This window comes from Panicum virgatum, chromosome 2K, assembly GCF_016808335.1.
Source record: "Panicum virgatum strain AP13 chromosome 2K, P.virgatum_v5, whole genome shotgun sequence".
NCBI lineage: Eukaryota > Viridiplantae > Streptophyta > Magnoliopsida > Poales > Poaceae > Panicum > Panicum virgatum.
In genome coordinates this window covers 3,787,542-3,800,247 of record NC_053137.1, presented here as the reverse complement: position 1 = coordinate 3,800,247, position 12,706 = coordinate 3,787,542, and the positions used below count along the sequence as shown (strand labels likewise).

Sequence of the window (12,706 nt, the reverse complement as noted above, 5' to 3'; positions counted from 1 at the left end):
TTTGGATCCATCCTAGCTAAAATTAGCTATTTGGATCCAAATAGATCTTTTAACTATTATCTAATATAAAAATATGTGTATATTTTGTAACAAAAATAGTATCGATAGATCCATATCTGAAAGACTGTCTTTCTACCATTACGATTTTGTTGCTTGTGATATAGGAAAATAAAGTTAATTGGCAAAGTATATATTGAAATTTCCTAAACTCTAAACCCTATATAGCATACAAGAATATAGACAGATATATTCAGATGGTCAGGAAATTTTGTATTAGCAATGCGCTGAAGGACGACAGATATATTCAGATGGTCAATGCACTCCATCAAGCTCTTCAAGAGATGTTTCCACAATATCTGTGTGAGAGAGAATAAATTCAACAATAAAATGGACGGGCCGGCGCGGCCGCAGAGACCTGAACCGCTGAACGTGCATGCATGCAATGCGAGTGAACAGTGCCAGGAGGAGGGAGGCGGCGGGACCTTCCTGCCCGCCGGCCGGATCGCGGCCGTGGCAGCGTGAACTATTTAAGAGCATGATGCTCGCTCCACCGTCCACCCAGCAGCCTGGCGAGGCAGCGCCGGCCATGCATGCAGCCGGGCGGCGCCGGCCAGGAACGTGGATCAGGCCGGCCGGCCCGCCGGCCCGCCGGCCCCCGCCCACCGGCAGCGCTGCAGGCGGCGGCAGGCAGGGCGCGCAGCAGCAGCAGCAGAAGAAGACGGCGAGCGGAGCAAGACAAACGCAAGCCGCCGCGGCGTACGTGCTCGTCAGCTGAGATCGATCACCCACTCCGCGTGGCCGCAGTTAATTGGCGTCCAGCGGCAGCTCCAGCGGCCGCAGCATTTGCTTTGTTGCCCGCCTTGTTCGGTAGCGGCGGCCATGGCGAATCTTCTCGCGGCTGGCCAGCTAGCTGGCTGCCGATCACCAGCAGCCGGCCGGCCCGGTCGTCGATGGATCGACTTGGGTTGTTGAGGATCGGATCTAGTTTTGAATTCGATCATATCATGGAGACAAAACCCTAAACCAAAACCTTTTCCATTTCGCCGTTTACGGTAGCTCTCTTATAATTATATAGCCTCCGAAACATTTTTGCTATTTTTTCTAGAGAAAAAGGGCACTCCCCCGCTTTATTTCTGTGAAACAAAGCATACGGTTCAGGGTCTATTTGGTTCCATACAGCAGTTCAGAAAGAGTTGTAAAGCTCTTTATATTCAGAAAGATTACTCATCCCTCTCCTCAATACTAAAAATTGATGTTTTGGTTATTAGAGTGCTCCAGCAAATTACCAATCCAATATATCCATCACCTAAAAAATTTTGGTAATCACCAAAATATACCTCTCTCTCACCTGAACGAAGGGGGTTCATCCCTCTACCCTATCCTTGGCGATTGAATTTTGGTAGTTTGCTGCAGCAACCATTACCAAATAGATAAAAGTAATTATCGGTAATGGAGATAAAGTGTTTTTTGGGTGTGAGGTATGAGTAATCTGTTGGAGATACTTTTAAGCCTAAAAATATCCACTACCTTGGCAACGATTGATTGAGCTTGGTTGGACGACAACCGCCAGGTTGTCTTCAGATGGGTCTCTCAGTTCCTTCTTTGAGCTGGCATTGCCCCAGGCCGCCTACCCAGTCGACGTTGCCAAATCTGATTGCATCTCTGTCTGAGAGCTTGAGGATATCGTTGCTTGCATTGCAGTCCCCATGTTAAGCGTAGAGATTGGTGTAGTCTTGGTGCGCAACTGATTCAAAGTCAGAACCCAGATTTTTATCAAAAATATCAGATAAGAGGTGCCATATAGTTGTAGGCAGCTAAGAATCCAAATGTTGTTGGTTAATAAGTATTAAAGGATTCACCCGGCTTGTCCAAACTTTAATACGAACAACAAAGCCGATGAATGAACTAGTTTTGGTGGCTACATGGTCAGATCAGATATACAAGTTCGTTAGCGTTGTTAGGACATCGTGATAGGTCTCCATAATAACATTTTTACTAGCAATATTTATCTACAAAAATATAATGTATAAGATAGAAATAGTTATATATTAGGAGAGTATATATTATTATATTATAATAATAAACCTAGTAATGCTAATGTTGTTTGCTATCCGATCCGTCTATATAACATCTATATATTTATGGTCAAACCTGAGAATTAATGTTTGACTTATTAGGACAACCCTGGATGAAATAAGTATCATAAGGCTGGGTTTTGAGAGGCAGATCACCACAATGGCCAATTTGGTGCCATTCAAGGTTATATCTGGATAGGGAGTATCTAAATTCTAGAAAACCCTAACATTTAATAGGAGCTCATGAATAAAGGCATTTTGGTGGGCACTTTGTCTAATCGGAGATATAAATCCGCTAGGATATCGACTCAGTCTTCAAGATTACACTTTGGCTTGAAATATCGATAATAAAAAAATCAAAATTTCTAAACTAACCTTCCATTCGACATGGAATGGTTATTTTTTCGATCAGCATCCAAAAAAAATTGATTTGCTCTTCTATTGTAGTTGTAGATGTGGCTGGCTATATCTGTCAATACATGTCAATGAGAGGCCTTTTGCAGTGGTTACCTACGTACTATTTGAAGATTCACCAAAAAATTGCTGCAACGTTAATAGGACCTAGCGACATATATATGGTGAGTATGCTACGTGAGCTCAAATAAGGACATTGGGGGGGGGGGGGGGGGGGGGCAGACCTCACGAACGGAGCCACTTAGTTGCTCTGGTGTGTATAATGTTAGGTTTCAGGAGGCAGATTATTGCCACGAATCCAATAGTGTCGCTCCACCAGTGGCTTGAAAAAAGTGGTAATATATATTGGGGGGACAAACAAACATGCAACGCTATGGATCGACAAGACGGTGCGCACGGGTGGGGATGAGGGACACGGCTTTGGGATAACTAGATTTAGGATAGGGCAATCAACTCTACAGGAGTAAGAAACATTATTCACCATGAGACCGGGGTTCATATTTCATTTCCTCCCATACATAACAAAAAAAGGTGTTTTTGGTAACAAAACAAGAAAAATCCTTAAACCATCAGCTGCGAGAGACGCACATGTTCATATTCATAGCGATAATTTCTGAATCATAGTAAATTACATTTACATTGCCGTAAAATAACAAGAGAACTTTTGTTCTTTTAATTTGGTGGGAAACATGAGAGAGAGAGAGAGAGAGAGAGAGAGACTTGTTTACACATCCCTATTGCTTCTGTGCTTCACCCTTTCATAGGGCCGGGAGTTCCACTCTTTCACAACACACAGGCACTAATGACTAATAATCAGTAGGTATATATTATCTATATGATCCAACACTTAGCCCGTTATAGGTAGCGGCCTTGCTTTAAAGTTTAAACATATAGGTGCAACATATATATTATATATGTGTAGATATACCAGGTGTTAATTAATTATACTTTGAAAAATGACTGTACAAATACCAATTGTCGCCTATCTTTGTACTTCACTATTACATTGCTGTGGAAAATCGCGCATGTTGAAACCGATCGAGTTTCCTAGCTAGCTACTACGTGCCAAGTGCAAAATGGTAAGGAAAAAGACAAGATTCTCATCAATCGCTTTACCTATCATTTTTAAACAGACGAGGAAACTGTAGCTACAAAAGGCCATGCCCTGTGTGGCATGCACGATCTCTCTCACCATTACAGTAACATTGGGGCCAGCCGGGTTTACAACCATTAGTCTCCAAGAGAAAAGGGTTGCCACACAGCAGTGCTTGCATTGCTTATCGTTGTCATAACTTGCATTGTGACCCTCCCTACGGATGCAGCTAGGATATAACTAACCATGGTTTAGGACTGCTTTGGCATGATTCCCTAACCACATGCATGTCAGTAAAAAAGACACAGGCCGGTAGTGATGAATATGCATATCGATCGGTGGTGCCTTGACCCACACTCACACCCCATCCACAGGGGAATCCTACTTGCTGCCAAAGCCAAGCACTGGGAGACAAAGCCCAGTCCAGGGAGGACAGCACTGCATCGATCGCAAGGGACCGGCCGGGAAAAAGAGAGAGAGATTGCACGCAAGCGTCCACACAAAAAGCTCGAGGAGGAGGAGTAGTTGTTCTTGCATTTGCATTGGTAGGTGCGTAGTACTAACTGTATAATACTTTGTTGCATTTAATTGAATATATGATATGATGATGCGTCGATCGTGGATGCACGCAGGCCGGCCATCACGCCGCAGATGCGACCAAGCACAAAGATTTCGCATCCCCCACAGCGGCCGCATGGATCGGAGCAGCTAGCTAGCTGATGCTACAAGCAGCAGGCAGCAGGCAGCAGCAGCAGCTAGCAAGGACGAAGGGAAAGGCCTCAGCTCCTGACAGAGTGTCATGTCGCCGGGCGGCGAGTAGCGCCCCGGCAGCCTCTAGGGTTTCCGCATCTGCGCGCAGCTATGCGCTTGTCGCTGCCCGCGGCATATCTCATGTAATAATGCGCGCGGCCGGGGGTGCGTGGGAGAATGAAGGGAGCAGCTCGGTCGATCCAGCAGCTAGGGTTTGGTGGTGCGAGCTGCTGCGTGCTGAGGTGGCCGCTACACACCCGCTAGTATGTGTGGCCGTGCTTGCTCTGTGCATCAGCCGCAAAAGCGAGTGCGTGAGGGATTAGCTAGCTAGGGCACATTACATTCGTCATCTATATATCACCATGGGGTCCGGAGGGTCTATATATTTGTTCTTGCCAAGCACCTTCAACCTCACTCGCTCACTCCATCTTCTTCCTCTCTCGATCGTTCATTCATTCCCTATCATTGTTCATCATTCATATGTGAGTACATACATGTGCGCGAGAGAGGGGGGATGTGAGCTAGCTGTTGATGAGAACCATGCAGCTAGCTAGCCTAGCTAGTAGGGTAATGGAGATCTTCTATCTTGCAGGCGGCGTGAATGGCGGAGATGATGATGAGCTTGTGTCTTGGCAGCAGCAGGGGCATGCATGTGCCGATCGATGGAGCTGATGATGAGCCATTAGTATGTAATGGCGGCGGCAGGCAGGAGAGAACGAAAGGAGGTGAAAAGTTCTAGGGAATATGCCTGGCTCCCTGTATGCCACTCGCACGGCTACCACCTGGATCGGAGATTTTGTTGATCGATCGATCGGTGGCCGCTGCGGCTGGCGTGCGAGGTGCCAAGCATGGCCCTCATCTCTCTCTCTCTAACATTTCTCTTCGTCTTTCCGTGCATTCGCACAGTCTCACATGCTTTTTTAGCACAATACATTCAAGCTCAATTTAACCACTCCTTTTTTGTACTATTTTATTAGTTCACAGAATTGTATTCCGTTCATGGTGGGCTCAAAGCCATTGGGGTTTCATAGGTTTCTCTAACATAGCGGACCATCTTTAATTTTGTGGGTATTATATTGACATGACTCTCTTTTATCATCGTATGAAGCATTCATGGTATATACAAAATTATTTGAATTTGATACTGATTATATTCAATTTTGACCTGCTACATATACTATTACCAAGCAACTTACTTTCATTTATCCAATTTCTTATGTACTCCTATATCAGCTATGATTCAAGTGCTTTGAGCCCTGAAGTTCGAATAGTCGTTGTCTTGTACATATATATTTAATTTGTGCATTTCATAAAAAAAGATTGCATTTCCTCCATTTCAAATTATAGGTCGTTTTTTATTTTTTTAGATATATCATTTTTGCTATTCATCTAGGTATACCTTATATCTAGATATACATATATAGCAAAAACTATGTATTCAGAAATACCAAAACTATTTAGTATTAGCCTATATGTGGTGTTCTTTTTTCTATAAAATTCATGGTTCATGTGTGTTTGTACTCATATATATCCAAGTAATCATAGACCTTTTTCTCCTTTTATAAGCGTATATTTTCTTGAAGTGGCGTGCAAGACATTTGCTATAGTGACGTATACAGCAGGCCTGTAGTATTTGCTGTATTGTAAAGCTGTCATAGCTAGCTAGCTATGTCTAAATATCTACCGATGTACATGAGTATGCAGCTAGCCCTGAGTTTGAGCCTTCCACAATAAAAAAAGAATGTATTATTCAGTGGCCTTATTCTTTTATCAAAATCTCAATCATGTCGCAAAAGCAAGCAAGATAAACAGCGGCGTAGCGTTTGCATGGTCAACTGTGTACTGAGCAATAACTCTTTTTAGTTTGCTCATAGGGATGTAATGTAGTTGTGTCTAAGTAATAAATTTAGCTCTCTTTTCCCTATATATTAATCAGGTGTTTTTGGACCCGTATCACTATATATAACAATGCTGCTAGTTTTCTTCAAATGTACCTTCTCTTATAGCTGAGAACATCGATCTTTGTTAATCAATCACACACATGCATGCATGTAGTGTTGTACTGTAGGAAGCTGATCTACTGTGTTGTGGCCTAGCTAGCTAGTTCAACCAAGTTTGAGCCATAAACTCGCCATTGATACATAAAAATGTGATTCAATGAGAACGAGCATACTCGGATCGGATCATGTGAGGCCTTCTACGTACGTGTGTGTGTGTCTTATTGCATGCTAATTCCTAGCATGTCTTATTACTGATACATCTCTCTCTCTCTCTCTCTCTCTCTCTCCTCTCTCTCTCTCTCTCTCTACGCGCGCGCTTGTTGTCTTGAGGGGTGCGTGAGAGTGGGCCAGTAGTACGTGTATACTGTATAATAATGTGGGTACGGTTGAGGCGCGTGCTTATAGCTAGCTAGCTAGGGCTGATTTCATTTGCCGAGTAATAATCGAGCTGTGTGTATTTTTGTTTTGCAATGCATGCATGATCTCCTCGCTCAGATGTGACTGTATCTTTGGTATCGTCGATCGATCTCATCTGCTAGCTGCTACCTGCCTGCCTGCCTAGGTTGTCGAGAGGCAGATGTGCGTGCATGCTGGCGGCGTTCGTTGCGCAGGCACTTTAATTTGTACGAGTAGCGAGTGTACCCAATATAATGCTGTAAAAAAATCATGCCATGCATTTCACCTCCGCTTACCGTACTGCACACATCAATTCTTGTCGTTTTGGTACCGAAATTGAGCAGTTGCCAAAATACATACATACATACCCAGTACATTCTGAACCTACTAATGGTGCACACGCGGCCCCAGTTTAATTTAAATCTTTTAAACCGGTTCAGGAGACTGTTGGAGATACTTAAGAAGCGTTATTTTTGTCATGACGGTTTTTAACAAGACCCAAAAACAAATTATTACGATTTTTTTAAAAAAAATTGTTGAAAGCTTCCGTGTTTTCAATTAAGAAGGAAGCAGAGCTTGAACCCGGATCTCCCTTTCAAATCTTCAAGACGCTCTTCTCTAGCGTCGTCAGGGCTGTACAAGGTTGCCTACTTCTGTTTTCCATACTAGGAAAAAAAACAAAGGGACGAAGCTACAAAAACTCATCTGAAAAACGATCAGATCATCAAACGGGACGGCCAGCAGGCAAATAAACCCAATTCGTCTGTCAGGATGGGAACAGTACGGATTACTGTAAAAAAAATTTATTAATTAGTTTTCCGGTTCTTCGAACGTGGCCGCAACTGCCGCATCTTGGGTGTGCTTGGATTGCTACTAAAATTTTGACAGGCCAAAGTTTTGGCTAGCCAAATATTGGGCAAAAAAAACTTGCCCATATTTTGGTAGGGTAAATATGAGAGGTGAATAAATTTTAGTACCCAACTAAATAGTGGCCAAAATTTTAGCTTGGCAAAATTTTGATATGCCAAAATTTTAGTAGCAATCCAAGCATGCCCCTTGTACAGGCACTTGCTTCCTAGTTTCTACTGTAATGGAAAGGCAAAGCTCCTGCTTCGAAAAAAAATGAATTTCAGACGGAGACGAAGCCAGCCAGACCGTTTCTCTGAAATGACCATCGAGCCCCAAGCCGATAAGAACAAAAAACCTGACTGCTCTCTCTCTCGGCCGCGCCGGCGGACAGGCCGCCGGAGATGGGCTCCAGTTCGCCGCCCGGGCACCAGTCGCATCCGGAATCCGCAGGTGATCTTTCCCGCATCCTCCATTGTTTGCAGATGTGCATCATAGGAGTACGGTTTAACGAAATGTAAGGAGAGGTGCTCTTGGGGCTTAGGGTTTCCGCCAAGAGTTTAAGCGACCCAGAAGATTGGTCTAATCTAAACAGGGCAATGCTCGGTATTGGAAGAGGGATGCAGGGAGAGGGCGGGGGGGGGGGGGGGGGTTGATTTTACTTCTATTGAAGCAACATTTTGGGGGTAGAGACAGGACGTACAGTAGACAAGTTCTTTTTTTTTAAAAAAAGGTCCGTTTTGAGTAACAAGAAACCATATTTCGAATCGCAACATATCATTTGCATTAAAAATTTCTTGTTCAGGAACTATAGTGGGTTCCAGTTGAGCTTTGAGATAACATTTATATGGGGATGGAACTTATTCAATGAGCTGCTGATAGAATGTTTCCTCATAAATCATAATGCCATTTCGTTCAAAAAATGAAATCATAATCACATTTTTGTGGGGATCGAACTAAACAGAAGGAAACTCAAGATAGGTGCGTATAAGAATCTGTGAAGGATCGATTTCCATATCAATTCCCAAATTTAGTGAAGTACGGCAGCTCCTACTCAGATAGCAGCAGCATGCATTCCTAGTACTTTGCGTCAGTGGTTCAACATGAAAACAGTGAGCTCTTGATTATATTTTGTGGGTAGAAAAGTAGTGGGGGAACATCTTAATTGCAGTTTTTTTAACCTTAACCTGAACAACTACAAGCCTACAACACAACTGAGTGACCTAACTGTGCAGCTCAGCATTTGTATTTTTTTACTTTACTCCAGATGACTGCATTCCACTAGAGAAGAGGACATGGCGTAATGTCGAGAAACATGCACAGGTAATTCTTTTTTAAAAAAAAATTTTAAGCATAGCTTAAATAAGTGCATTTTGGTCATTCCAACGAAAAGCACATTTCTTTTTACTATTATTGAATAGAAACAATTATATCTTTTGGATTGATAGACTGCAGTATTTATATCTTGAAGAAGGAATTCCATCGCGGTCCTTTGCTACCATGGAAAGAACAATTGTGCTAATTTGTGGTTGAAAGTGATGCTTTAAATCATATTTGTAGTTCAGTTTCAACTCAGGCTTTATGTAGGAACAATCCTCGAGTTTAGGATCTTAGTAGGATATGGTGAGGATTAGAAAATTCAACAATCATGCTAATTTTTGGTTGAAAGTGTTGCTTTAAATCATATTTGTTGTTCAGTTTCATCTCAGGCTTTATGTAGAAATAATCCTAGAGTCAAGGATGTTAGTAGGATATGGTGAGGTCGGAAAATTCAACCATTAGGTAAATCAGATTCTTCAAAGGATATTGCAAATAGGTAAAAAAAACTTATTGCTCTATGGGAAAATTTAGTACTTGAATGCAGTGTAATTTCCTGAATAAAACTGTGCATTGGTATAACTGCAATAAATTTGATGCAATTGAAGCATAGTAGAACAATAGTGATGGTATTTTCAACATACAAAGGTTACCAGTGGCATTAGGCTGTTTGGTTTGACACCCACGGATGCCAAATTTTGTTTACTGAGGTCGGGTTTGAATGTGGCTTGAACTTTTCAAGCAGTTGAACCAAACAACCATGATGTAGATAACAGCAACCTAATGGTAATTTCTTGTAGGAGATGCAATCAACTGTTCGGACTCTTTTTCTTGCTTGCATTATTGCATTTGCTTGCTGAATTGATTGAACGGTAAATCTTGAAGAACTATGCTGGTTGTAGGAAAGTATACTTAGTCTATATCTTCAGGAATTTTATTCTTCTCCATATAAGCTTACAGACCAGAGCTAGACATTTGCCAAGAAAGAAGAAAATTATTTTGTGTCCAATAGACATTCTAGTTAATGTACATGTTAAGAAACATGTGCTTTCTTCTGCAAAGGGAAAAAAAGAGAAACATTCATTTGCTAAAATCACTTAATACCTCTGATTCTATTTATTTCTACAGAATTCTGATAGGATCAGCGCACTCCCAGATGATATTTTGATCCAAATACTTTCGCTAATGACAGTAAGGGAGGCTGCAATGACTGATGTTCTTTCCCCCAGATGGAGACACCTCTGGGAAAATATCGACCATCTCATCCTTGACATGGATACTTTTGGGATGCAAGTGCCAGCAAATTCAGATTATCGTGGAAACCCTGATTTCTGGAATTCAGAGGCTACAAAGTTTGTGAATAAAGTAAATGGAGTTTTGAGACACCATAAATGTAATAGAATCAAGAAATTCGAAGTTAAGTTCCCATTATCCTCAGTCCATGCTTCCGAGCTAGATCGCTGGGTTTCATTTGCAGTTAAATCCGGTTCAGAAATGGTTAACTTTATCCTTTCTGAGTTCTGACTATATTGGCATGGTGCGGGTAGCCACACAGCATGCGGAGCGATACTTGTTCCCTTTGGAGCATTATGTTGATTTGAGAGGCTGCCAACTGCGCTATATGTTTCTATCCACATGCAGTTTAGAAACAGTGCCTGCAAACCTCATTGGATTCTCTTATCTCCTTACCCTGAGACTCGACTTTGTGCAAGTGGTTGATGAGGTTCTTCAGAGTATTATATCCAGCTGTCGTGCTCTCCGTTGGTTACATCTGGGAGCTTGTGATAAGTTGATCAATCTGAGAACTTCTCATGCAGAATTGGTGGGCTTAGGAGTTTATAACTGCTGGAGATTACTAAGTATCAGTATTCATGCTGAAAAGCTCAAGCGTTTCTCATACATGGGTGGTAAGCTCGTCAATATTGAGTATGAATGTGCACCAGTTCTTCGTGAACTTAACGCTCTTTCTCAGCGTGGTTGTGAGTTCCCTTTAGACTGCATAGGTGTATTCCCTAAACTAAAAAAGCTGAGGTTGCAGTTCACCTCTCGTTCACAGGTATGTAACAAGCCATCACTTAGGCATGTAACGTTTTTAGAAGTTGTTGCTAAACTTATCCCCACTTCTTATATGTTTCCTTTTTGGGCTATATTTAGGTATCTCCTATACTACAGCTCAGTGGAAGATTCACCGGTTTGAAGGAAATTATGTTGTGTCTCTTGACATCTTGGAAAAAGAGCATCCGTTTTGTCCCTTATCTCCTTAAAGCTGCCTGTTTAGTAAAAAGACTGGAGCTTGAGGTATATAATTTGTGCTTGCTAGTCTTCAGGGTCAAAAGAACCAGATTTAGGGATTTTCCTTGTTCCTGACAGTTCCTCCCACTAACTGAATGGTTACTGTTTATATTTAATTTTTTTAATCCAAGTTTACTTTGGATTATTGTCTAAGCTTTACAGAATATCTGGTCTTCCTCAAATCATAGTGAAACAACAAATATAAAAGGTGCAGTAGGGGGAAGAACCCTGCTAGGTGCTACACACCTTTTATCGCAACTAGTAAACAATATATCATATTCTACAGTGGATGTGTTTTCAAGCACGCAGTGTAGTCATTATTTGTTAGCCTTGTACTATTTCATATTTCTTTACTTATTTACAGGTCCATGGCAACCTGCGTCCACCAAAAAAGCTGAAGATTAGATGGCCCAAGAATTTTACACCTACAAGGCTCCACACTTTTAGGATTGGAGGGTTTAGTGGGGAATCTGAAATGGTGCAACTTGTGTTCTTTCTGTTAAGTTGGTCACCTATGTTGAAGACAATAACAATTTACACGCATCGACGCTACAGCAAATGGATGAGGGAGGAGTCTGAAGATGATGCAAGATGTGAATATGCAAGGGAGGTGGTGTCAACTCACTTGGCCCCTAATGTTCCATCTACCGTGAAGCTCATCGTTATGTGACTGTCGTGCTGTTGATAAGAATGTCACGGTCGTTACCAATTATCTATGAAGTAGGGCATTTTGAGCATGTTATGACATGTTGTGAGAAACCAGTTTGCAATGACTTTGGTACTAGCCGCAATTAGTGAAGAAATATCCTGTAGCTGGTAGTTTGCTTTAATTTGTGATGCGGACATCTCTTCGTGGATGGATTACTGTTGTGCTGAAGTGTTTATTAGTGACACTAATGTGGAAAATGCCTCCCTGTGTACAGCTATTATGCATACGTAATAGCTTTGAAAAAAAAATTATGCATACGCGATAAAATGTGCCTCTTTCTTCTGCGTACCAGTTGGGACTGTTCATACGCGAATGGGCACCCAGTGCTCTTTTGTGGTAATGGTGTATCAAGGCACTGAGCTGGTGAAATGCAATGCACACTGATGCTTTTGTGTGGTCTGTGGTAGGATACATATTTCACGTATTCAATCTGTCATGTTCTAGTTCTAAATTCTTGACTAATTTTAAGATGTGCCCATTAATACGTCATACATATTAGTACACTGACGTGGCTGATAGTACCACTTGGATATGACAATTCAGACTTCTTTCCAAGGCCTTAGATGACTTGAAGGACCAAAAGATTCAGAATAAAATCCAGTGAATCAAAAGGATGTTGAGAACGAGCCAGTGGCTTGGGTGGACAGACCGAACCCTCAAATAATGTAAGCTGCTTCTCATGTCAAGCCATAACAGGAATGCAATGCACCAGCTGCCTACAGAATCATGATGGTTCCGGTGAACTTAAGATCTAATTGAGTGCATTAGGTGTGAGTGGATGCGTGTGTAGCGATGGTGTATGTATGTATATGAA

General features: G+C 42.0%; 1 protein-coding gene across 2 annotated transcripts; it reads left to right on the top strand.

Annotated features, from left to right (window-relative positions):
• The first annotated feature begins 4,242 nt into the window (after nucleotides 1-4,242).
• Nucleotides 4,243-12,167, top strand: LOC120661652. Of its 2 annotated transcripts, none has more exons than XM_039940566.1 (4): nucleotides 4,243-4,814; nucleotides 4,925-10,947; nucleotides 11,046-11,189; nucleotides 11,548-12,167. In XM_039940566.1, the coding sequence occupies exons 2-4, from the start codon at nucleotides 10,426-10,428 to the stop codon at nucleotides 11,851-11,853; spliced, it is 972 nt and encodes a 323-aa protein (XP_039796500.1). In that variant the 5' UTR covers nucleotides 4,243-4,814; nucleotides 4,925-10,425; the 3' UTR covers nucleotides 11,854-12,167. The 2 variants fall into 2 exon arrangements, with proteins under 2 accessions (XP_039796500.1, XP_039796498.1); XM_039940564.1 differs by having other exon boundaries at nucleotides 4,243-8,027; nucleotides 8,842-10,947.
• Nucleotides 12,168-12,706: the final 539 nt, after the last annotated feature.